Source organism: Coffea arabica, chromosome 11c, assembly GCF_036785885.1.
Source record: "Coffea arabica cultivar ET-39 chromosome 11c, Coffea Arabica ET-39 HiFi, whole genome shotgun sequence".
Classification (NCBI taxonomy): Eukaryota; Viridiplantae; Streptophyta; class Magnoliopsida; order Gentianales; family Rubiaceae; genus Coffea; species Coffea arabica.
Genome location: NC_092330.1, coordinates 33,045,329 through 33,071,347, shown reverse-complemented (window position 1 = coordinate 33,071,347; position 26,019 = coordinate 33,045,329). Strand labels below are relative to the sequence as shown.

General features: G+C 34.6%; 3 protein-coding genes and 1 non-coding gene across 6 annotated transcripts; 3 read left to right on the top strand and 1 right to left on the bottom strand.

Moving 5' to 3' along the window:
• The first annotated feature begins 7,715 nt into the window (after positions 1 to 7,715).
• LOC140016555 (uncharacterized) lies at positions 7,716 to 9,998 on the top strand. The gene is made up of 2 exons (XM_072070100.1): positions 7,716 to 9,071; positions 9,225 to 9,998. The coding sequence occupies exons 1-2, from the start codon at positions 7,716 to 7,718 to the stop codon at positions 9,996 to 9,998; spliced, it is 2,130 nt and encodes a 709-aa protein (XP_071926201.1).
• Positions 8,088 to 8,194, bottom strand: LOC113717433 (small nucleolar RNA R71). Its single transcript, XR_003454364.2, has one exon. It is a non-coding gene; the product is annotated as a small nucleolar RNA R71 (small nucleolar RNA).
• Positions 9,999 to 14,138: 4,140 nt separating the features above from the next.
• On the top strand, positions 14,139 to 24,643 carry LOC140016944 (uncharacterized). Of its 3 annotated transcripts, XM_072071236.1 has the most exons (7): positions 14,139 to 14,388; positions 16,471 to 16,530; positions 22,632 to 22,787; positions 22,879 to 22,994; positions 23,631 to 23,709; positions 23,995 to 24,152; positions 24,246 to 24,643. In XM_072071236.1, exons 3-6 carry the CDS (start codon positions 22,638 to 22,640, stop codon positions 24,013 to 24,015), a joined length of 366 nt encoding a protein of 121 aa, XP_071927337.1. In that variant the 5' UTR covers positions 14,139 to 14,388; positions 16,471 to 16,530; positions 22,632 to 22,637; the 3' UTR covers positions 24,016 to 24,152; positions 24,246 to 24,643. The 3 variants fall into 3 exon arrangements, with proteins under 3 accessions (XP_071927337.1, XP_071927338.1, XP_071927336.1); XM_072071237.1 differs by lacking the exons at positions 23,631 to 23,709; positions 23,995 to 24,152; positions 24,246 to 24,643 and adding an exon at positions 23,237 to 23,324; XM_072071235.1 differs by lacking the exons at positions 23,631 to 23,709; positions 23,995 to 24,152; positions 24,246 to 24,643 and having other exon boundaries at positions 22,879 to 23,324.
• LOC113716051 (ATP-dependent DNA helicase PIF1-like) lies at positions 21,002 to 21,625 on the top strand. Its single transcript, XM_027240350.1, has one exon. The coding sequence runs from the start codon at positions 21,002 to 21,004 to the stop codon at positions 21,623 to 21,625; it is 624 nt and encodes a 207-aa protein (XP_027096151.1).
• Positions 24,644 to 26,019: the final 1,376 nt, after the last annotated feature.

The window sequence follows — 26,019 nt, the reverse complement described above, 5'->3', positions numbered from 1 at the left end:
GTACTGATTCAATTATAGATGAATTTAGTTCTATGAAAGAACGTAAAACTCAGCTTACTTTTAAGAAAAGAGGTTGAAATTCAAGGTATGCTAGCATAACTTTTATCTTTTATTAATTGCAAATAGTTGTATTTATATTGCATAGTTATATTTTTGTTTTTGCACAAGTGATATATTGGAGCATTTTCTCATATTGTACAATTTGGGTAATTTGTGATATTATAAGATATTTAATCAAAGGTTATTTCTTATCCTAATTTTTGTTATGACTATGCTGCATATTTATGAAATAGACATACCTTTATAATTAAAATTAATATTTGATATTTTAAGATGTCATATATTTAAATAGATGAAAATTATTTTGAATATAACATATTAAGATAATTTTGTTCAGAAAAATTTTGGCCCCCCTCCCAAGGAAAAAATCTTGGCTCCGTTCTGTAGTCTATAGAAATGTACATAAAAAACGGAAGTTGTTCGAAAATTTAACATTGATTCAATTATACATGAATTTAGTTCTATAAATGAAAAGTAAATTTCAATTTACTTTTAATAAAAGAGGATGAAATTTCAAGGTATGCTAACATAACTTTTATCTTTTTTTAGTTGAAAATAGTTATATTTATATTGCATAGTTATACTTTTGTTTTTGCACAAGTGACATATTGGAGTATCTTCTCATAATGTGCAACTTAGGTGGTTTGTGATGTTATAAGATATTTAATCAAGGGTTATTTCTTATCTTAATTTTAGTTATGACTGTGTTACATATTTATGAAATAGACATACCTTTAAAATTAAAGTTAATATTTGATATTTTAAGATGTCGTATATTTAAATAAATGAAAATTATTTTGAATATAACATATTAAGTAATTAAGGTAATTTTGTTCGAAAAAATTTTGACCTCCCTAAGGAAAAAATCCTGGCTCCGTCACTGCTCACGTAGTTGTTTGGTTCACAATTGGTTAGCCTAATTGCATTATCTAGTCTTGTTGACTTATGTAAGTTTTCCAATCCTTCAAAATCTTGATCCCAAATTCTTGAATTAGAAATATTAACATGAAATCAATTATCCTTGATAACCCAATTTGATTGCCATCACTAGACCATCAACATCAGTAACAAATATGTTAGTGGCATTGAGTTCTGTATTGACTATTCCCAAAACCATGAAGCACCAATAAAACTAGAAGATTATTAATTTTTTTAACAAAATATATACTATATAGCTTCTTATAATACTTTAAGATCATTAACTTTTCATAGAAAATAAATATTTATTTAATATTGGAAAAACCTTGTAACACTCATTAGAAAAAAAATGATGCCGATTTAGACGCAGTCCCAACTTTGAGAAATGCACTGAACCAATAATAAAAAATAAAGAGAAAACTCAGAGAAAAGATACAAATTGGTTTTGTGGCTTATACGGTACCACTTAAGTTTATTGGCGCCAGTAAGCATGCAAAATGCAAGCTATCAAATGAGTACTTTCAAAAGTTGAAGAGAGAGAAAGATACCTTTGATGAAAATCTTGAAAGTCTAGAAGCACACCCCTATAAGGATGTGCCACTACCGGAACTACAATTAATCTTTGCAGTTCAAAGATTTAGGTAGAGAAAAGAAAAAGATTAAAATTCGAATATACCTTGTTGATTCATCAATCAAGCTTGTCTCGTGAGAGTGTGAGAAATTTGAGATATGCCAATGTTTGCAGATTTTTCTACATTTATTTACTAATAGAATAATTTAGTTAGTTATTGAATAAATGCAGTTGTTAACAAATTTTTTTGCTAGGATTTGTTAAATAGAAAATTATGTCAATTTGTTAGCAAGTAGTTTTGTTAAGATTATTATGGAGATTTGTTAATTGGAAACTATGTTAGTTTGTTGCTTGTAAAAACTGTAAATAGTGAGTTGATGAGTAAAAAACACAAGCTTATATTCAACCTACAATATGAGTCTTTTGTGAGCTTTTTTTTGGCATACTAAGTGTTGTTTAGTAGTTTATGCCCTAAAACCAATGAAATGGTATCAAAAGTCTAAATCTTTAAGGGCCTACGTCTTTTTTTTAGAGTGAGTGAACTTGTTGAGGATCCTTTTTCCAGTGTCAAACTATATACTTAAGCTTTCAAATTTGAAATGCTAGGAAACAATTTTTTGTCAACTCTTCAGTTTTCACTGGTGACAATTATCAAATTTGGGCTGTCAAAATGAGGTCCTCTTTGATAGCTAGTAATTTTAGTATATTGTGGAAAACGATCTTGTTCCTATACTATCGAAAGATCCAATGATTGCATAGATGAGAGCCCTCATAGGGATGTAGTCAAAAAGAGATCAAACACCATGACATGTATCCACTCAGTAGTTATAGGTGCAGTATTCACAAAAATTATGGTTTGTGAAATTGCAAAGAAAGCTTGGGATACTCTCAATATTGCTTTCCAAAGCAATAACAAAATAAGGCAGATGAAAGATTTGACTCTTATGCGAGAATTTGAACTTCTTAAGATGAAAACCACAGAAAACATTAAAGCATACTCTAGTAAACTTTTAAATATTATGAATAAAATTAGGTCGATTGGAGAACAGTTGCTGGATAGCAAAGTTGTGGAGAAAGTTTTGGTGGGCTTACTAGAAAGATTTGAAACCAAAATTTCCTCTCTTGAAATTCAAGGGATCTCTCTCATATGGCCTTGCCAGAATTGGTCAATGCTTTAGAAGGACAAGAACAAAGAAGAGTCAATTGCTTTAGAAGGACAAGAACAAAGAAGAGTCATAAGAATTGAGAAAGTCATTGAAAATGCTTTTTACGCAACAAATGAAGATCAAACTCAATAAGATGACAGAAATAAGCAGGTGAAAAATAGCAAAAATAAAAAGAAACATGGTGAAAATCCTCCATGTCCATACTATAAGAAAACCTCACATCTTTCAATATATTGTTAGTTTAGACTTAACATTTAATGTTGGTTTTACAAACAAAAGAGACATATAGAGAAAGTTTGCAAAAAGAAAGGAAAAGGAGGACATCAAACTAAGATGGTTGATGAGTAAGAGGAGGAGCAACTTTTATGGTCACTTGTTTTGCAAGTGATAATGTCAATGTTGAAACTTGACTAATAGATAGTGGTTGCACTCATCACATGGGATATGATAAATCTATATTTAGAAAGCTTGACAAATCACAATCTTCAAAGTCAGAATTGGAAATAGAGGCTATATTGAGGTAAAAGGCAAAGGTAGTGTTGATTATGGTTTAGGTACTAAAATTATTTATTATGCTTTGTATGTACATAAATTAATTAAAATCTATTGAATGTTGGATAGTACTGTTAGAGAAGAAAATTAATAACTCTAAGATGCAGTACTATGAACCAAAAAAATTCAGATATTGATAAAATCCTGGAGGAGATCATTGATGAATTCATTGAAGAAGCTTATGTTTGATGATTCATGAGCAGTTTTCCAAACATGATGCCAACCAAGTTGATGAAAAGTGGTAAGGCATAAAGCGCAGTATTTTTATTTGAATAAGTTGCTTAACTATAATATTTTAATTTTAATTTAAATAAAAATTACTTAATTTTGTTCGTATATTATTTTGATAAGTGAAGAGCTTAACTGGGGACCAATCTTAGCAAGATAGATTGAGCAAAGAAGCAGCACAGGAAGAAGGTACGAAAAAAGGAACAAAGGCCATTGATCAGAGAGGATTCGTGTACAGATGCAGACCCTAGGTGATCCGTGCATAGATCCCTAATGACCGATGTCGATTGTGCATTTGGTTTTCACACTAGAGTTTCTCTAATCTCCATTAATTTTTTACAATTGGTGCTAGACATTGGACCGGTCATTGGGCTGGTCTTCATTGGAAAGTGACACGAAATGATTATTTTTCAACTCCAATAAGTCTAATCCTACTATATTTGGGATACACCTTTAAAAAACTATAAATAGGGATATTCTAGGTCATTTTGAGGGTGGGAAACACATTAGAGTAGCATTAGTTCATCACACACAACTCATTCTTGAGAGATCAAGAATGGGATCAATGCATGGAATCAAAGAGAGTTCAAAACGGAGATTGGGGCAAGGAAAATTGAGAAGTTTTCTTTACTTTTACCTTCATACATGTATTTTACTCTTTCAATTCTTGGTTTTTACAATGAATATGTTAAACTAATTCCATTCTACGGTCAGGTTTTTATGAGGGAGTTTTGATTGTTTATCTAAGTTTGATTATTTATTTTTGCCTTGCTTTAATTGTATATATTTGTGTTTGGCTACCATAGACATGCTTTTAGAGTTTGCATTGAACTAAAAAGGGACATACAATCGTCCTCTAGATAAACATACTTAACCTAATTATGAGAGTAGGTTAGTGTTTGCAAGCTGTAGTTAAATCACCTAAGATCTTAAAGGATTTAATTAAATACTTATGATCTTGAGAAAGACGTGAGATTTAGTTAAGTATAATTTAGATGTATCAAGAAATACTCTAAAATATATTTGTGTGATACTTTCTTAGGATGTTAATAAATTAGTTGGATAACTAATTCAAATTCTAGATCAAATTTTGAAACCCTAGTGTCTTAATTAGTGATTTAAATCCTTTGAATTTAACTTTAGCTATTTGCTAGAATAATTAAAATAGAAAATTAACTCGCTTCTATAGATTTAACCCTTGAAAGACTCTCGGTGATTTTATTACTACAATTGACTCTATGCACTTGCAAGAATTTGTCGATCAAAAAGCTATACAAAAATTATTGTGATTGTTTTATGTCTCTCATAACAATCATTTTGCGTGTTGTAAACGTCTTATTCAGGTTTGTCTACTATTTATAAGAGTTTCACTTTTAAATTGCAAATAAGTTATTTGGATACGTCAAGGAATTTATTGCTAATTTTGAAGTTTGGCTTAAGAAACTGAAAGACGGCTCCGTTTGGATTAGCTGTTTTTTGGGGTATTTTTAAAAAATTTTACTGTAACAGAGTTTTTAGAGTATATTTTGGGATATTTTTAGAAAATATTTTGAAATATCTAAGAGTAGTAGAGTTTTTAAATATATTTTGGGATATTTTTTAAACATTAAAAAAATTTAGACTACTTTTTAGAATACCTTTTAGAGTACTGAAAAACTAGGTTTTGAAAAATAGAAGGATCCAAACAGAGAATATTCATTGCATAACAAATGACTAGCTTGTAGACATTTTTACGAAGATGTGGTCTAAAATAAGGTTTGAATACTTAAGAAGGCATTTGAGAATTTATAGAAAAAGTGGCAAGAAGTGTTGAGATATGCCAACTTTTATAGATTTTTCTAGATTCATTTAGTACTAGAATAATTTAGTTAATTATTGAATAAATGTAATTGTTGGGATATTTATTAACAGAAGATCATATTTAGCTGTTAACAAATATTTTTTTAAAAATTGTTAAGTAGAAGATTATGTCAATTTGTTTACAAGTAGTTTTGTTGAGATTTTTTTATGAAAATTTGTAGTTGAAACTTATGTTGCTTGAAAACATTATAAATAATGAATTGAGAAATGAATAACATAAACTTATTTTCAGCCCATAATACAAGGTTTTTTTTTTATTTGGTAATACTAAGTGTTGTTTAGTAGTTTTTGCCCTAAAACCAACAAGACCTTTTATTCTAGTAGACAAGAATTCAATGTGATAAGTTGACAGAGACTCTGAGTGAAAATGGATGAGATGAGACCCTAATACAAGTGAAGTTGGAAAAATAGGAATGAGATTTTCTATATATTAACTATTATGGTGCAGCTAGCCAGATTTCTAGTAGAGAAAGCTATTGATAGAACGGTTATTTGGCGTATTTTGCACTGTTATTTTGTCCTAATTTTGGCTATTCTCGGTACTAAGAATTGGAATTTCACTCATATTCGATATTTGTGTGAATTGTAGGTGGTAGGCATGAAAAATGATCTCGCGGGGTGAATTTCCAGAAGACTTCCCGTTCCAAGGCGTGGCCACGCCTTGGAAGGTGGACGAGACCGAAAGCCGGACTGCGGTCCACGTGGACCGCGAGGAGCATGGGATTAAAACTCCAAAAGCTAGCTTTTGTTTCAATCAATTGGGTCAGACGTGACTTGGCTAAAAGAAGGGCTTCAATTAAAAAGAAAAGAAAGGGCCAGACGTTGTTTTCTTCTTGACTTCTCTTGGGCGGCGCTACATATAAAAAGAAAAAGGAGATTCAGAATCAGGGGGGACCCTAGCTTAGCTTCAGAAGTCAGACGCTTTTTATTTTAATCTTTTGCTCTCCGTCGGCGACAATTAGATTAGTTTGGAGCTTTCTTTTTCTCCTTTTTCAATCAGACGATTTTCTTCTTTCTTTTAGCTTTCGTCTTGTACGGCTTGACTCCTGAGTTGTTACTCTTGCTTGAGACAATTCGCATTGATTTTCTACTTTGTGATTGCGACCCCAATTCTTCGACAAATAATCGAATGAATTCAATTAAATCACGCGGGATTGACACGATGAAGAGCGGCTAATTTCCTCCTCTACCCAAAGGTTGACGCAAAGGCGCGGTCCATAATATCTGTGAGATCTAATCGAATTTCATTATTTCTTCCATTTTATTGCTATTCGTGCGTTTCCTGAATTAATTGTTCATGGGTATTTGATTAATTGAATATCAACGGCCGGGTATTTGATTTAATTTAATAGTCTACTGCCACGTTAATTAAATAGAATCCGTAATTGTTCATTTAGTTAGCACCCCGTGGCGACCACCATAATTGGCTTTATGATGGGGAAACACAAGATCTAATTTAAATAAACCCTCTTAGCGTGTTTATTGGTTAGAGTTGGGTTCTTCTAGTTTTAATGCAATTGGGTAATTAAATTCCTATGGTCGTACCTAGGGTTGTTATCTGGTTAGGGAAGCAATCAATGGTCGTACCTTGACTGTCGAAAAAGTAAGGAAGAGCTGGTTGTCAGAGCTTATTGATGGCTATAACCAACCTAGTGATAAATGGGTGAAATATCTTTGCATCGATGAGCATTTAATTGGACTGTGCCTGAGCAGTTGATCCTTTGGGTAAAACTTTTATTAATTGCTATTTCTAGTGAATTGTGCTTTGTGAGTTAGTTTTGAATTTTATTTGTCTTATTTTATTTTATTGTTATTTGCCTCCTATTGAAAATCCCCCAATTTCGTTCTACTAATTTGGAAAGAAATAATTTCCTACCTGCTCCCTGTGGAATCGACCCTACTTGCCATTGTACGCAAAATTAGTATTTTTATAGACAAATCCAGTATATCGGATCAAGCAAACTCTTCGGGAACAGGATGAATCAAGTAACCCATTGCACACCTAGGGTCCCTGCTCCAGTACTTGGATTTGTTCTATAATTATTTAATTGAGGTGGTAATTAGAACTTTTTAGTAATTATTATTGCACAGGTTCGGCACCTGTCAATTTCTGGCGCCGTTGCCGGGGAGCTGGCGTTTGGATTATTTGTTTCTTTTCAAATTCAGTTTTTATTTTTATTTTTATTTTATTCTGTTCTTCTTGGTATTTTTGCTAGTTTATGCCCTGTTTTTCTCGCACAGGTGAATTAGTATACGACCCTGAGGTTGAGAAGGCAGCGCGTAGGCGGAGGCAAGAGACCAAGAGGCAAAAAGGAGGGCACTTATTTACTGCAAACGAGTTAGCGGAAGACGAAGTAAGCATGGCCAACACCCAAACATTGAGGGAGCTGGCCGCCCCGGAGTTGACTCACCAGCCGTTATGCATCACATTCCCCGCCTTGGCTGAGAATACTGCTTTCGAACTGAAGTCGGGGTTGATTCAACTCTTACCTTCTTTCCATGGTCTCTCTGGCGAAGAACCCCACAAGCACGTAAAGGAGTTCGAGGTGGTTTGCTCTAGTATGAAACCTCCTGGGATCACTGAAGAGCAAATTAGACTGAGAGTCTTTTCGTTCTCTCTCAAGGATGCAGCTAAAGATTGGTTGTACTACCTACCAGCAGGTAGCATTACCACATGGGCACAGTTGAAAAAGAAGTTTTTGGAAAAATTCTTCCCTGCATCCCGGGCTGCGAGTTTGAAGAAGGAGATCTGCGGCATTAAACAATATCCCGGTGAGTCCTTGTATGAATACTGGGAAAGGTTTAACAAGTTGTGCACTAGATGCCCGCAGCATCAAATTAGTGAGCAACTATTAATCCAATACTTCTATGAAGGGCTCCAACCAACAGATAGGAGTATCATTGATGCTGCGAGTGGGGGAGCACTTGCAAACAAGACACCGAGGGAAGCGTGGGAGCTCATCGAAGCCATGGCAGAGAACTCCCAGCAATTTGGCTTACGTGAGAGCAACCCTCCCCGTAGAGTCAATGAGGTGGAGACGTCATCCCTCCAGCAGCAGATATCGGAGCTAACATCCGTTGTTCGACAATTAGTGGTGGGAAATGTGCCCCAAGTAAAGGCCTGTGGAATCTGCACAAATATGGGCCACCATACTGACTCATGCCCTATATTGCAAGAGGATGGGGCTGAGCAAGTGAACATGACTGGAGGCGTGCCCGCGCCTCGTAGGCAATACGATCCGTATTCCAACACGTACAATCCGGGTTGGAGAGATCACCCCAATCTCAGCTATGGTAGTAGGCTACAAAATGCATTCTCCAATCGGCCTCCAGGATTTCAGCAACCTTGGCAACATAAGTCTGAACCCTCGTCCTCAACCTCAGGGAGTTCTTTGGAAGAAATTGTCAAGAGTTTGGCCAACACTACCACTCAACTTGTCACGACCACCACTCAGTTCCAACAGGACACCAAAGCAGGCATGAAGGACATGGAGATTCGAATGAGTCAAATGGCAACTGCCATTAACCGCCTGAAGTCCCACGTTTATGGGAAATTGCCATCACAACCCGAGGCAAATCCCAGGAATGTAAGTGCCATGACATTAAGGAGTGGCAAAGAGGTGGATGGACCTAAAGTGGTAAATTCGAAAAGCAAAAGTGAGGAGGAGATAGAAAAGGAGATTGAAGAGGAAGGGCGCATTCGCGAAGAGTCTAAGGTAACATCTATTCCTTCGATCCCTATTAAATCTAATATAACTCCTTTTCCTTGCAGGTTGGAAAAGACAAAGAGGGCAGAAAAGGGAAAAAAAATCTTGGATGTGTTCCGCAAAGTTCAAGTAAACATCCCCCTATTGGACGCGATCAAGCAGGTACCCAAGTACGCAAAGTTCTTGAAAGATTTGTGCGTTAACAAAAGAAAGCTAAGGGGTGATGAAAGAGTGATGGTAGGAGAGAATGTATCAGCTGTACTTCAAAGGAAACTCCCACCCAAATGCGGAGATCCAGGTATGTTTGCTATCCCCTGTAAGATTGGTCATTCTAGTATCAAAAATGCCATGATAGATTTAGGAGCTTCTATTAATGTGATGCCTAAGTCAATCTATGATTCCCTAAATTTAGGACCTTTAAAAGAAACGGGGATAATAATTCAATTGGCTGATCGTACATGTGCTTATCCGGATGGGATAGTTGAGGATGTTTTAGTGCAAGTAGATGGATTAATTTTTCCTGCTGATTTTTATGTGCTTTACATGGATGATAGAAGTGCCACAAATCCATCACCCATTATATTAGGAAGACCATTTTTGAGTACTGCCCAGACTAAAATTGATGTTAGTAAGGGTACTCTCACGATGAAATTTGATGGAGAAATAGTCCACTTTAACATTTTTGATACAATGAAACATCCTGTTAACTCTCATTCTGTGTTTGCTATGTATACCACTAATCCCTCTGTGCAAGAATTTTCTAAGTTTGCTTATAGGGGTAAATCCAAGGTTGCTGCGAACAAGTCCTATAGGATGAAAGCAATTCATGAGGTAAAAATGGAGAGAAAATTTAGGAAAAAAGTTGCACTCAATGGCCATGTGGATCCTGGAGGAGGGCCACCAATTACAAGGAAAATTCAATTACATCCAGACTAAAGAGTGGTGCTATGTCTAGCCAAAGATATTAAAGAAAGGCGCTGCTTGGGAGGCAACCCAAGGATTCTTTTGTTTTAGTTTTCTTATATTTTTGAAGTTTTTGTTAAGTGTTAGTGTCATTTAGTGGATTGCTATTTTGTGACAGGAAGTTGACAGGTAGACATGCCCACGCTAGGTCATCACACCTAAGGAATGGAGTTTTGGAATTGACGGTCAGACGACTATAACTTCTAAGGCGTGCTCACGCCTTCCAACCCTTCCGAAAAAGAAACTTCAGTCTTCTCCTTCCTGTTGGTGTTACGTCCGCCGCCACCACACCACCTTGTGCACGCAGCCGTCTCACCTCCTCCGCCTTAGTGTCTCACTTTCTCTCCCCGGTGGTCAGGGAAGTTCCTTTTCTTTTCCCCTAATACTTCATTTGTCTTTTCTACATTGAGCACAATGTAGGTTTTAGGTGTGGGGGGATTAATGGCTTCCATTATTATTATTTTTTTTTTCTTTCTTTGTTACTAAAAAAAAAACAAAAACAAAACAAAAACAAAAACAAAATGAAAAAAAAAATAAAACATTGTAGTTAGGCAGCTTTTTGCCTATTTCTATGCTTGTTAGTATTAGGGCATGTTGCTGTGATGAATGATACAATCAAAATGAGTGGGTATGTGGTCGAATATACTAGCTGTGCATTTTGTTTCCCTTGGCAGTGTCGTTGAATGTTGAATATGCTGGAATTGACCCATTCTTGTAACTTTTGGGGGAGCTTTTGAGCCTTGCTTGAGCATATTATTCTTATTTGCTCTATTTTGTTTGATTGAGTGGGTATCACACATGGTATTGGCATTCTAGAACTTGCTAGTGTATACATGTCAAGGCCACATTTTTGTTGAATTGGATGCATTTGAAATGATAAGGGCATTTAGGATCTAACCATCTTTAGCTATCTAAAAAATCAAGCCCTCATCTTGTCTCCCAGTAGTGAACCAATTTGAGCTTTTGTCCTTCGTTTCTGGTTATTATCCGTGTTTGTTAACCCAATACCTCTTTAAACTTTCTTGTTTACCCCTGTGTTGTCAAGGGATGCCTGAATTCCATCATCTGTGCAAAGCAAACAAATTTGGGGTTGCAAGTGCTTTTAGATTAGGTGCTATATGATGTTATCCTTCTATCAAGGGGGAGAAATTGGAAAAGGCCACTGACCAGAGGATCTCGGCTTACAGGGCGTGCCCACGCCTTGCAAAGGTTTTCCCGTATTAAAAAAAAAAAATCCTGAAGAAGCCTTCGTGACCAGAGGACTAAGGGCTACAAGACGTGCCCACGCCTTGTGAGCAGTTCGTAAAAAAAAAAAATAAATATTTTGGGCATTTGTACAGTGTGTACAGGAAATGGGAACTGCCTTATTAGTGAAACTCCCCCGGTAAAGCACTGTGGTTATTGGTGGGTTTCGGACACTCTCTTGACACTTTACCCCCTATCTATACCTTCTTAACCCGCTTTTCATCTGAGCCCCATTACAACCCTATTAAAGTCCCTTTGATTTATGTGTTCGATTCACTTTTAAGTGGTGGAGATGTGATAAATGTGCAAGCCTATGGTAATGACATTCCGTGATGTTGAATTGAGCGTTCCTAGTATTCATATAGATTCTTCGAATTACAACATGTCCGGTGTGTTCTACTTTTGGTGATATTGTCAGGGACCCTAGATGCTTGTGTTTGTATAGACTATTACATGACATCTGCTCTGTTGGTTGTACTTTTGAGCTCCGAAATGCTTGAGGGCAAGCATTGTCTAGGTGTGGGGGGATTTGATAGAACGGTTATTTGGCGTATTTTGCACTATTATTTTGTCCTAATTTTGGCTATTCTCGGTACTAAGAATTGGAATTTCACTCATATTCGATATTTGTGTGAATTGTAGGTGGTAGGCATGAAAAATGATCTCGCGGGGTGAATTTTCAGAAGACTTCCCGTTCCAAGGCGTGGCCACGCCTTAGAAGGTGGACGAAACCGAAAGCCGGACTGCGGTCCACGTGGACCGCGAGGAGCATGGGATTAAAACTCCAAAAGCTAGCTTTTGTTTCAATCAATTGGGTCAGACGTGACTTGGCTAAAAGAATGGCTTCAATTAAAAAGAAAAGAAAGGGCCAGACGTTGTTTTCTTCTTGACTTCTCTTGGGCGGCGCTACATATAAAAAGAAAAGGGAGATTCAGAATCAGGGGGGACCCTAGCTTAGCTTCAGAAGTCAGACGCTTTTTATTTTAATCTTTTGCTCTCCGTCGGCGACAATTAGATTAGTTTGGAGTTTTCTTTTTCTCCTTTTTCAATCAGACGATTTTCTTCTTTCTTTTAGCTTTCGTCTTGTACGGCTTGACTCCTGAGTTGTTACTCTTGCTTTAGACAATTCGCATTGATTTTCTACTTTGTGATTGCGACCCCAATTCTTCGACAAATAATCGAATGAATTCAATTAAATCACGTGGGATTGACACGATGAGGAGCGGCTAATTTCCTCCTCTACCCAAAGGTTGACGCAAAGGCGCGGTCCATAATATCTGTGAGATCTAATCGAATTTCATTATTTCTTCCATTTTATTGCTATTCGTGCGTTTCCTGAATTAATTGTTCATGGGTATTTGATTAATTGAATATCAACGGCCGGGTATTTGATTTAATTTAATAGCCTACTGCCACGTTAATTAAATAGAATCCGTAATTGTTCATTTAGTTAGCACCCCGTGGCGACCACCATAATTGGCTTTATGATGGGGAAACACAAGATCTAATTTAAATAAACCCTCTTAGCGTGTTTATTGGTTAGGGTTGGGTTCTTCTAGTTTTAATGCAATTGGGTAATTAAATTCCTATGGTCGTACCTAGGGTTGTTATCTGGTTAGGGAAGCAGTCAATGGTCGTACCTTGACTGTCGAAAAAGTAAGGAAGAGCTGGTTATCAGAGCTTATTGATGGCTATAACCAACCTAGTGATAAATGGGTGAAATATCTTTGCATCGATGAGCATTTAATTGGACCGTGCCTGAGCAGTTGATCCTTTGGGTAGAACTTTTATTAATTGCTATTTCTACTGAATTGTGCTTTGTGAGTTAGTTTTGAATTTTATTTGTCTTATTTTATTTTATTGTTATTTGCCTCCTATTGAAAATCCCCCAATTTCGTTCTACTAATTTGGAAAGAAATAATTTCCTACCTGCTCCCTGTGGAATCGACCCTACTTGCCATTGTACGCAAAATTAGTATTTTTATAGACAAATCCAGTATATCGGATCAAGTAAACTCTTCGGAAACAGGGTGAATCAAGTAACCCATTGCACACTTAGGGTCCCTGCTCCAGTATTTGGATATGTTCTATAATTATTTAATTGAGGTGGTAATTAGGACTTTTTAGTAATTATTATTGCACAGGTTCGGCACCTGTCAATTTCTTGAAAAATAGGAATGAGATTTTCTATATATTAACTATTATGGTGCAGCTAGCCAGATTTCTAGTAGAGAAAGCTATTCATATGAATTCATGAAATGGAATTCCAGTGATGCCATTACACTTTTAAATTATTGTGAAACAGGATTAACTGTTATTGTTGTTGGAGTTCGAGAAGGTTTACCCTGGCTGTGACATTAAGTCTTGCATTTGCATGGAAGAAATTGTTGGATGACAAGACACTAGTGACTCATTTTTCTACATGTGAGACAATGGATTTTGCTACTTGCATCTCCATAGATAAAATTGCATACTAATAACAAACCATATGGTTGTTAATAAGATGTGAAAATTTGGTCAAGATAAAGAGATACAAACTTATGGACCGATGGATGATATCAACTTAGATATATTTGGATGTTTGGTAAAGAAAAAGAGTTACAAACTAATGGACAGATAGATGCTATCAACTCAAGTATATCTAGGAATGCATTAAGCATTAAGTATTCTATTTGCAAGTAATATTTCATAATACAATCTTGGGTGTATCTGGACATTTGAAAAAGATAAAAGAGATACAAACCAATGGACAGATAGAATAGAGAGCAATCTATAAAAATAAGAGTTAAAAATAGGTACTGAGATTGTAAGATATATATATAAAAAAAAAAGCAATCTATAGAAATAATAGATAAAAATAGGTGCTGAGATGGTAAGAGATAAAAATAGAAAGTAATCTATCTTGGGTACACTCACCAAATCAACAATATGATTATAGTTGGTTGGTGATTTTGATGATAGTATTCCAAACTACTCATCAAATCATCCCTTTTACTTCTCTCTTTTCGGACAACCAACGAGCCCTCTTCCCCCGAATCAACAATCACTGAACTTTCCCCATACTCTATTTCAAGAATTCGGACTCAGAACAATTCAATTTAGTACTTCACTTAATCAGGTTTATTCTTCTTTTCTTTTTCCTATTTAATTTGCATTGGTTACATTCTTTTTTTGCTCCTTTTCCAATGGTGTTTGGGGTTTGCTGCTCAATTAGCTTTCTGGGTTTCATTTTCGGTCAATTTAGAAGCTTAGATATTTTGATTTTCAATTTCATTTAGATAAAGTTCACTTCTTGGCATTGATATCGAGCTCTTGACTTTATTTAAGCCATTGGATTTGATACTTTTGTTTTTCTCAAAAAAAAAGGGACGATGCTTTTGCTTGATTATTAGTAAGCGATTGCAATATGTCGACAAAGAAGATTTTTGTCCACATTTCTATGTAAAATTTGTGAAAAGATAAAAATAAACCTAAAAGATAAAGAAGATAAATACTTCTCGGGTAGCTTCTCAACTTTAGAGTTGAGTCATTTTACTCATCCTATGCATTTCATGGCATAGATCATATAGCATTCATGGAATCCAGCTACTATAAAGAATTAAGTATTTGTCCATAATATCATACTCACAATATCAAAAGGTGATCACATTTATTTACTTGGATAAAGTATTCAATGTTCCTAGAGAAATTGACACGGAAGTAGAGAAAATCTGAAAACTCTTTAGTGTTTTATAATATCAAGCATATTACAATGTTTTGTGGACAGCAAGCTTGGTAGCAAAAATATAAGTATGTTAATTCTTAGCTTATGTACTTTGTATAATATTTTATGTAATGTGTTCATATTATATTGATCTATACCATTTCAAGACCTTAAAGTAAATTAATGTTGTTCTAGAATGAAACCAGACGCAGGCAAGTTAGATCAAGGTAAACATGTAAGACAAGCAAGCAAAAGGAAAGGGTTGTTTGACTTGTGAGCTAATCACAACACAGATAAAGAATATTAAAGTATTTGATTAAATCTTTTTTGTTCACTACAGGTGGATGAATCAATTACTTAAATTCAATGACTTTGAAATTGCATGCATTTCTTACACTAAAGCCAAAAAAGGTCATTCACCTGCTAGATTGCTACTGCTCAAGAAGTAACATATTAGGTTATTGCTTATAGCATTTGTTTAGTTCTTTTTATGTATACTATCAAAATAAAAGTACAATGGTTAGGGCTTCAATAAATCATTGACAATCATGCATTAATTATGGTCTTTTTTTTCCTTCCTAAAACATATGGTCTTTTGCTCTTTACCGTTATCACTGAATCAAGATTCAATGTTTGTTGTCAAATTTTCGTTCCCTTGCAAGAAATTTTGTGTAAATCAAATTTTGGTAGGTTATGGTGCAAAAACTACATGTGTCATGAATCAAAAATACTACTACAGAAACTATAGTCACTTAAGATTATGATCCATGAAGAACCTGTACACTTAATTATTTTCCATTGCACTTTTTCTTTAGCCTCTCCTTAAAAAACAAAGTTGTAGTCTACTTATTGATTAACTAAATCTCCATGTAGAAGCCACGTATTATAGTAACTTAGGAAACAGCTGCAACTTCAACCATGTACAAGGAGATAGGAGACCATGGCCACGTTGACTTCATATCAACAATGAAGACTAAAATTGTCACTAAAGATATGTTAGTGGTTCATAAATAGGCTGACCTCAGAGTCTCTAAATCTGGAAACTATCACTTCTACTCACTTCTACCACAAATAGACATGTCTTCATAACCTTATAGGATCAAATTTCTTTCTGGTTTTCACCATTAAATGACAATATTAGTAAATAACATATCTAAACAATGTTTTAGCCTCAAATGATTTGGCTACGTTTTTTGTAACAGTAAAGCTTAACAAAATAGTAAACGGATCAATAATGAAGGTTATAAGACCATCATTTATTAATTTGGTTGATTTTCATCTGACAATGTCCTTACTTTACTTGAAACATATTTTTATACTTCTAGATGATAACTAAACAATAAGTTTTATGGAGTTATGACAATGGTGTCAAGCATTGTTACTGTAATTCTTCAGTTTTCTTTTTCATTGTAAATTTTTATTTTTCCTTTTCTTATACTGATTTTGCATTTCTTTTGCCTGTGCTTATCAAATGTCAACCTGTTTCTTCAACTCAAGCTGGCTATTCTATTTGGTGTATACCTTTTGCTCCAACAAGTTGGTATATTCAATTCTCAGGTTTGTCTAAGAAACTAAATTTTGTGTTGCTTTTTTTTTCTAAAGGATTTGGATTTTGTTCTGCTATTGATTATATTACAAGCTGCATGTCTCATGTTAAAGAGTTTTAAGCTTCAATCATATTAATTGCTATCTGTTTCATTTCTACATGATTGTAAGATACATGATATAGTTAATGGTTTTCTTTCTATCCTGAGTAAAAGCCTTGACATGATGAGCATGAATGTCTATTTTATATCGAAAGTCTTGGTTAATAGTCTTCTATTTTTGTCATGGACTCTGTGATCAAAGAAAATTCTAATAATGTTCCTACTGTGATTTCTCAATTTGATGTGGGTCAAATGATGAGGAAAAAGGATTGTAGAAAAGATGCAATTCGTAGATGGAAAAAGAAACGATTAGATAGAGCAATAAAACGTCAAAGTGTAGAAACTTTGGCTTTTGCTATTGCATCTCCTTTGCCACCTATAAATTTGAGCAATCTGCAAGTGTGTATGCCTGCACTATTCCAGTTTACAGGGAGGCAAATTTCCAACCTGACAAACTATCCCACACAAATGAGTGTGAGATCACAGGCCAAAGCATCTTAGACAAACCAAATTTTAGAGGTAGGTTCTTTAGAAAATCAGAATGTAGACTTTGCTAAGATTGTGACAGAGCCTTCTATTTTTCAGTCTCTTTCTAGGTTGTCTTTATTCGATGTAAATTCAAATAGTACGCAAACTGGTATGGATGCGTCATTTGAGTTTGCAAATAGCCAAAGCGTAACTTTGAGACATCATCAGAAAGAGAAAGCTCTTACATTGAAAGTTCAGATATCTCAGAAAAACCATTCAAGTCAACAAGAATGTATGAGATCACAGATTATAGGGCCTCTTCCAAATGTCTCTAAATTTGTTTAGCCTCTAATACCAGATTTTGTCAGCACATTGTCGCTACCAAATGCAGACTTGAATAGCTTGCACTCATGTATGTCTGTTCCATTGGAGTTTTCAATAGGTGAATCTTCCACCTACAGAAATTGACAGAAAGAGAGAGTGCTTAAGATGACATTGAAAAAACTAAGCACAATTAGTTCGAACAAGCATAGAATATAGGATCTGAGAGTTTGCAACTTCTCATAAGTACAACCAAACAGCATAATCCTGAGGTTGTTGAGATTTTTAATCAGTCTAATCAGGTTGTTCGCCGATTACAATCAAACGAGTCCTGATTTTCAGGTATTTAATATAGCACTGGTTATTAATATAGTCCTTCCCATCAAGTGACTGTTTTATATATCTTCAAAACTTTTTCTATCTACTTAGAACAGTCTAACTAGCTTCTTCCTTTTCTTTAAAATAGTGATTTTTTTTCATTTTTTAAAATTTAATTTTTACTTTTTCTACTATAAATTATTTGTTCTAAATGCATGAATTTAAACCCATTTTCATGTATCATATAAATTTTTCTATTTTTTAAAATATATAAACCTTTCACATTAACATGACAACAAACATTTTTAGCTTTAAATTGAATACTCAAAACCATTTTTTTTTCAATTACTTTAGTTTATCTAATTCAAGTGGTTGATATTGGACTCTACTTTACAGGAATACTTGAGCAAAATCAAGGAAAAACAAAGAGAAAATGTGCAGGTCTTTTAACATTTACATTGTTAAATGACTTGGGTATTTTATATTCTTTTATTGTTTATTAAACAAGCTAAGTCATTTAGAATCTATCTTTTATTGATGATAGAAATAGTTCAAAAAAAAGGGCGAGACCTGTTAGATTGCATTCCAGGTGCGGCAAGCATTCTTCCAAAACAACCAAATTGCCCACATTATGGTGCAAAAATTTTTCCATGAAACAGCCAACTTTTGCTGTTCTAATGGAGATAGTATTAGCTAGCAATCCAATTCCAGCTCCTTTAAAAGAGATATTAACTTCATCTTCAGAAGAGGCAAAATTATTTAGAATATGTATAAGAACAATAAACAACATTTTTGCTATCACTTCTTTTGGAGTTAAGTTTGACAAGAATCTAGCGAAGAGAAGTAAAGGTGTCTATACATTTAGGATTCAGAGGCAAGTTTATCACTTCATTAGTGACCTAGAGGCCTCAAAAAATTTGCAGCTATATTTTCATGATACTGAAAATGAGTTGACAAATTGTTTAAATCCATGTCCGAGGCTAAGAGAAAGTATTATCCAAAAGGTCATGAATGTCCTTGAACACAATCCATATGCTCGATTTTTTCATGGTTTAAGAGAGGTTCATAACCTTGATACTTATCGTATTGTCATGAGAACGCTGCTTGGTGTAGACCAAAGGGTATTTAACAAACCTACGGTCTCCCAAGTTGCTGCATTATGGGTTGAAGGAGAAGAAAATGGGGAAACAAGCTGGAGAGATATTCACGTCCATACTCATGGTGGTCATGGTATAGAATATTCCTATGGCTGTTATGACCCCTTGCAGTATCCTCTTCTTTTTCCTCTTGGTGAACTTAGTTGGCATCAAGGAATCCAAAAAAAGGAAAAAAAGATCCACAAGGAAAAGACTCGAAATAAGAATTCTAAAAGTTTGATTTCCCCAATGCTTGCTACCATTGCTGAAGAACTATTACAGATGGAACAAGATGGTAAGTGCAGCCAATCTTATTCATCTATTTGTAGTTTAGTTTAGCATAGTAAATTAATTAATTATTCTGTAATTTGTCTACCAGCAATGGTGAAGATTGATAATGATCCAAATTTTATTTCCGTTAGAGAGTATTATGTTTATAAGTTTCAAATAAGGGATAATGATGAGTCTTTTTTGCTTCATTTTGGTAGATTAACTCAGCAATTTATAGTGGATATGAATGTTAAGCTTGAATCTCAAAGACTAGATTTTTTTAGATCATTACAAGAGGAAATAAGAAGAGAGTTTTTGCAAGGAATACAAGACTCTGTGGCTACTGGTGAAACACAGGCAGCAAATGGTCAGAGAATTTTTTTACTAGCAAGCTTTATTGGAGGTCCAAGAAATATGAGAAGGAAATACATAGATGCAATGACCTTGGTCCAAAAATGTGGCAAATCGGATATCTTCTTGACCATAAATTGCAATCCTAATTGGCTAGAAATAAAAGAACACCTAATTAAAAAAGAAGAAGCACAGAATCATCCTGATTTAATTGTAAAAGTCTTTCATGCTAAACTTGAAGAATTAAAAAATGAAATCCTTAAGAAAAATATTTTTGGTGAAGTGGCAACCTATACATATGTTATAGAGTTTCAAAAAAAAGGCTTGCCACATGCACACTTCCTCTTAATTTTGAAATCTCAACATAAAATGTTCAAACCTGAAGACTATGATAAGATTGTGAGCGCCGAGATTCCAGACAAAGTGAAATACTCACACTTTATATAGAATGGTTAAAAAATGCATGATGCATGGTCCATGCAGTGTTTTAAATCCATCAAGTGTTTGTATGACTAAGAATGACAAGTGTAGGCATTCCTTTCCAAAGGATTTTTGTGAGAAAACAACCCAGACTATTAATTCTTATCTAGTATACAGGCGAAATAATAATGGTGTTAGAGTCAAAGTTAGACAACATCACTCGGATAATAGATGGGTTGTTCCCTATAATGCCTATTTACTTGCTAAATTTGATTGTCACATTAATGTTGAGATTTGTTCAACAATTTAGGCTGTTAAATACATCTATAAATACATTTGTAAAGGACATGATAGAATCAGTTTGTATGTTAATTCCGATAATCCAAATAGCCATATTGATGAAATCTAGCTGTATCGGGCAGCTCGCTGGGTCTCACCACTTGAGGCGGGATTGAGACTTTTTCGTTTTACTATGGGCAAAATAAAACCTGCAGTAATTCATTTGCAGCTTCACCTAGAAAATTATCAGCATGTAAGTTTCAAAAAGCATCAAAATCTCACCAATGTTATGAGCAATCGAAAAAACAAAAAGACAATGCTCACTAAATTCTTCTACATGAATAGAACAAATTCAGAGGCTCAGACACTGAATTGTACATATTCTGAATTTTCAGACCATTTTGTTTGACTTTCTGATGAGAAACATTGGAAAATAAATTTAGTTCATCCGACTGAAGGAGAAAGGTACTACCTTAGGCTTTTTTTAACAAAAGTCCGTGCTCCGAAGTCCTTCAAAAACTTGAAGACTTATAACAAAGTACAAGTTAGAACCTTTCGTGAAGTAGCACTTTTAAGAGAGTTGCTTCAAGATGATAACAGTCAAGAACATTGTCTTGAAGAGGCTTCTCTCTTTCATATGCCTTATGAATTGAGAAAACTTTTTGCAACCCTTTTGGTATATTCTTGTCCTAAAAATCAAAGACAATTATGGTTAAAATTTGAGACTGTAATGTCGAAAGATTTTCTAAGGTGTTCAAATTTGTCTCCTAGAGAGGTTAGGAAAATGATACTGCACAAATAAGTGATTTTCTTGAATCAATGGGAAAAAGCATAGCTTCATTTGGATTGGTTCCAAATGATTTATCATTCTTTGATGTTGAGAACCAAACAAGAGAACTATTAGCTGAAAGAAGTATAACAGTTCATGAAAAAGATCTGAATGCAATTACTTTGTTTAATGAAAAACAAAGGCATGCATTTGAGGTCATATCTCACCTCATATATGAGAACAAAAACAGGGCCTTTTTTGTAGATGGCCTTGGAGGCACTGGAAAATCGTTTCTTTATAGGGCGTTGCTAGCTGATGTAAGGTCTAAATGGTATTTAGCACTAGCAATGATCACTTCAGGAATTGCTACTTCTATACTACCAGGAGGTAGGATTGTCCATTCACGATTTAAAATCCCAATTGATCTTTCAGAAAGCAGAGAATGTAAAGTTAGCAAACAAAGCAACCTGACAGTAATGATTGGAGAATCCAAACTGATTATTTGGAATGAGGCTCCTATGTCTGCAATTGAAGCATTGAATGATCTATTGCAAGTTCTTATGAACTCATCAAAAATATTTGGTGGAAAAGTTGTCGTCTTTGGTGGCGACTTTAGACAAACATTGCCGTTGTTCGTAGAGGAAAGCAATCTGAGACTATTAATGCTTGCATAATAAATTCTCATCTATGGCCTTTTCTCAAAAAATTGTTGTTAACAGAGAATATGAGGGCTTGATTGGACCCCTCATTTACTAATTATTTATTGAGAGTTGGTAATGGAACTGAAAAAATCAAGATGATAGCTACATAAAGATTTCTTCTTCAATTTTGCTTGAAAATAGTGAGGATGATTCTGCACTAGATAATTTGATAAATTTAGTGTACCCCAATATCATGACTGGATCATTAGATGCTAAAGCTCCAGTCAATCAAGCAATTCTGTCCACAAAAAATAATTTTGTTGATGAGGTGAATGACATTCTTATTAGCAAATTTTCAGGTGAAGTAGTAGAATATCTCAATTTTGATGAAACCTTAAATCCAAATCATCAAGGACAATATGAGGACTTTTTGAATTCTCTTTCCCCAAATGAACTTCCACCACATAGGCTGATCTTGAAGGTTAATGCACCAATAATCTTGCTTAGAAATTTAGATTCCACTGAAGGCCTTTGTAATGGGACAGGACTAATATGTAGAAATTTGAGTTGAAATGTTATTCATGCTCAAATAGTTGTAGGTGATTTTACTGGAAAAGATGTCTTCATCCATAGAATTCCATTAAAACCTCCCACTGATGAGCAATACCCTATCCCAAATAAGTGAACTCAGTTCCAATCTGTTTGTGCTTTGCAATGACAATTAACAAAGCTCAAGGACAAACGTTAGATTTTGTAGGTATTTATTTAAGAGAATCTGTGTTCTCTCATGGCCAACTTTTTGTGGTGTTATCACGTGCAAGAACAGCTTCACAATTTAAGTTACTCATTAAGCCTCTATTTTTTAACGAATCTAGAATAAATCAAACAAAAAATATTGTATATAGAGAAGTTCTTGAAGCTTCTCAATTAGCTATCAAGTAAATGAACATTCTTCTGCTGTTTCTTCAATCTTTAATTAATTCTATCATAATTGTAGTCTATATTTAGAATTAAATTTATCTATTTCTACAATTTATAGATAAGAATGGCGAGACGCTACCTTCCAGTGAATGAGGTCATTGAAGGAGTAAAAGGATGGACAGTACTAGCTCAAGTTGTTGAGATAGGACATGTTCAATTGAGTCAAGGAGCAAGGCCTGTGAACTACCACCGTTTCCTTCTTACAGATTCTGAGGTAACAAAAAAACAAAGATATTTCTTCAATTTTTACATATATCTTTGACTATTTTACAGATTTACAGCTATTCTTCTTTATGATGCAACAGGGAACAAAGGTTTCAGCAGTCATCTATGGCAATGATATCCAATTTTTTGTTGCCATGTTGATGCTATTCAGGAGATGCTATATATCCAGTGCAGCTCTTCGCAAAGCAGAATCAAGGTATAAGTTCAGTGACTACCCATATTCTTGGGTAATCCATAACAGAACATTGGTTGAGGAGTATGTGGAGCAGGTTCCACCAGTTATTCCGCGTCACTTTGAGCTCACAGAGTTTGAAAACCTATTTAGATTTGCTAACACAGAAAATTTACAAAGTTCATGCTTTATCTTAGATAATCCAAATGTATTCCTTTTGTTATCTTCAGCTTATCCTTAAATTGAAATATTCTTTTGAATAATAGATATCCAGGCTATTGTCGTGCATGCTTTTCCTTCAGGGGAACGGGGTCTTGATTCAACGACTAGAGACTTGGTTGTTAGTAATCAAGAGTAAGCCAACTGGAACATAAGAATATACTTTCAATTCACTAGATAAACATGCTACATTCTTTGATTTTTATCATATTTATTGCTTTTTAGAAAAAGACCAATGCTCCTTACTCTATGAAACGAATTTGAAGCAAATGAAGGTGCATAGCTTGCAAACACTATCGCAAACAACAACATCATCATAGTTATGAGAGTCAAAGTAACTACTTTTAACTATAATTTGCAGCTCCCATTACTCAAGAAATTATTACTGCTTTGCCTACCATACTTCAATTTCAATGAGCTAATTATGTACTACTTTCTTAGATCTGTTTCTAAAAACAAGGCTTGCAAGTTGTCTGCTAGTGAATTCACCAACTCCTCAAATCACTACGTTAAGGCAATGGTAAGCATATCATGTTTCATAATTAACATGTCATATTTATATTCACATGTATGATTAGAATCGATAGGAAATTGCACAACTAATTGAGGAAGCCAGTTACAAAGACTTAACCAAATTGTTGCCTCCACCTAAAAATAATGATATCATTAGTATTGAGAATGCAGTGAGCATACTGAAAAATATAAGTACGGTCATTTCAACAACTCACTTATACTATTTTCTTACCTTTTACATTAGTGAAAAGTGAATTACTTAACTTTGCATCTAATACAATACAAACTATAGGTCAAGACTACCTGGATATGAGGAAATACTTCTTTGGCAGCTGAGAAGCGATCTTTCTAGTATGCTACATGTAGTAACTGTCAAAAGGCGGTAGATGCTAATTTGGAATGGATTTTCAAATGTCTATCTTGTAAAGAAGAAAGTGTTGTTGAAGCCAGGTAAACAAGGCATGCAAATTTACAATAGTGTTCTCACTAATAGTTTTGTTTTACTTCAATATTTAACCATTATTCACTGCCATCATATCCTAGATGCCATATTGGAATTATCATTGACAATGGAACAAGCTCAATGTATGCAGTAATGTTTGGTACAAATGCTGAAAAACTCATACTATTCACAGCAGTACAGCTCAGTGAAGCTGATGAACATGTAAGATGCTGAAAAACTCATACAGTTAATATGCTATATCTCTATTTTTTTTTTTTTGTCTATGGTTGCATTGATTGGCCTGCAAATTTGGTAATGCCCCTCTGGTCCTCATCTTATTTTGCTGTTCTTTTCAAGGACAAGACTAAGTCATAGTCAAGAAACCAAATTCCTAATTGGAACTAGCTAAAAGTTTCTTTTAGCCAGCATTAAGATAGTTCCATGTCACCTTCAACCTATGTTACTATTAAACATCTGCCCTAAAAATATCTGTACCTAATTATCAAATAACATGTCACTCTGTTTCTATAGGGATTCTAGTGTTAGAGGATTGAGTGTTCAACTACTAACCTCTGTTCACTCAACATGTGTAATGAGCTTTCTTCTGAAATTGCATCATGTTTACATTTTCTTGTACTCCTTAAAATTTCCAAAAATATAGGGTATTGAGCTTCTTTTTATTTATTTGCAAAATATAGGGTATTGAGGTTTTTTTCTAAAATTGCATCTGCAAATGATATCCATCAAATCCTATGCTTTGTTCGTCATTTTGACTTGGATTGTCAAGGACAAAACCATGATAAGTATAGCATCGTCAAAATATACAATACTGAAGAATTGGCTGAAATCAACCCGACAATCACTCACGCAACTGCCCCTAATCCTATAGGAGAGCTTATTCCAACTGCTCCAACCATAACTGAGAAGCCAACCAGCACCATTGAACAGGTTGACTTAACTGCTCAATCCACTTTCATTGATCAACCTGCCACTGAAGGGCAATTCTTCAGCCCAACAACAAAAGTGATCCTAGATTCAATTGCCTGCAAGTCTAATATTGCAGATAAGCCAACCTCTTCAAACGCTGCTATGAAAAGAAGCTTAACTTTTGAAACTCCAATTCCCAGAACTAATGTACCTTCTGCTGAAAAGACAACCATTGAAGTTGTTCTCTCGATTGCTACAAAAAACGATGCTGAAGACAAGAAACCCGAGTCTCCAAAATCTGCTCATATGAGTCCCCTCAAGAAGCCACGTGAATTTGCAACATGAAGCAACCCATACAACTTCATGTCCTCTTTTATTCATTATGTGTACTATCTTTTGCCATCATATTAGAATCCATTAACATTCTCTCTATGACTAGAAGTTAATGGATCATAATCATAATATATGATATTATGCAACTAAAATAAACTTTGAAAAAGACTATTAGCATGCCAATGTACCTCTACGTGGGACCTAATTGTATTGGAAGGTGTGTAATTGCTTCTGAAATAGTTGACAACTATCTATGAATGATAATTATGGTATTGTGTGCCTATTTTGCAACTAGAATTGTTATATATGCTTTTCCAACGACCAATATTTTTGGGAGGGCCAAGGTTGTGCCTTGCACAACCGGGTTCCTTTAGTATTATAAGATAAGCAAAGGCCCAAAGTTACTATAGCAACTTCCCTTAATGACATGTGGCACTATGGATGAATTTTGAACTTTTATTTTTTTCTTTCTCTTTGAATGTGTTAAATGTCTAAAATTACTGTAGCAACTTTCACTGCTCAATGACTTAAACTGGATTGAATTTGGCATTCCTTTATAAGGTTGAATTATTTTTAATAGGCTTTTCCATCTTTACACTTTGGATAGATATAATT

Bases quoted from the DNA above. Each gene is read 5' to 3' on its own strand.
- LOC140016555 (XM_072070100.1), top strand. From the start codon at position 7,716: ATGGCCAACACCCAAACATTGAGGGAGCTGGCCGCCCCGGAGTTGACT. The intron at 9,072-9,224 runs GTAACATCTATT...GCGATCAAGCAG, and splicing joins GCATTCGCGAAGAGTCTAAG to GTACCCAAGTACGCAAAGTT.
- LOC113716051 (XM_027240350.1), top strand. From the start codon at position 21,002: ATGGGAAAAAGCATAGCTTCATTTGGATTGGTTCCAAATGATTTATCA.
- LOC140016944 (XM_072071235.1), top strand. From the start codon at position 22,638: ATGGCGAGACGCTACCTTCCAGTGAATGAGGTCATTGAAGGAGTAAAA. The intron at 22,788-22,878 runs GTAACAAAAAAA...ATGATGCAACAG, and splicing joins TCCTTCTTACAGATTCTGAG to GGAACAAAGGTTTCAGCAGT.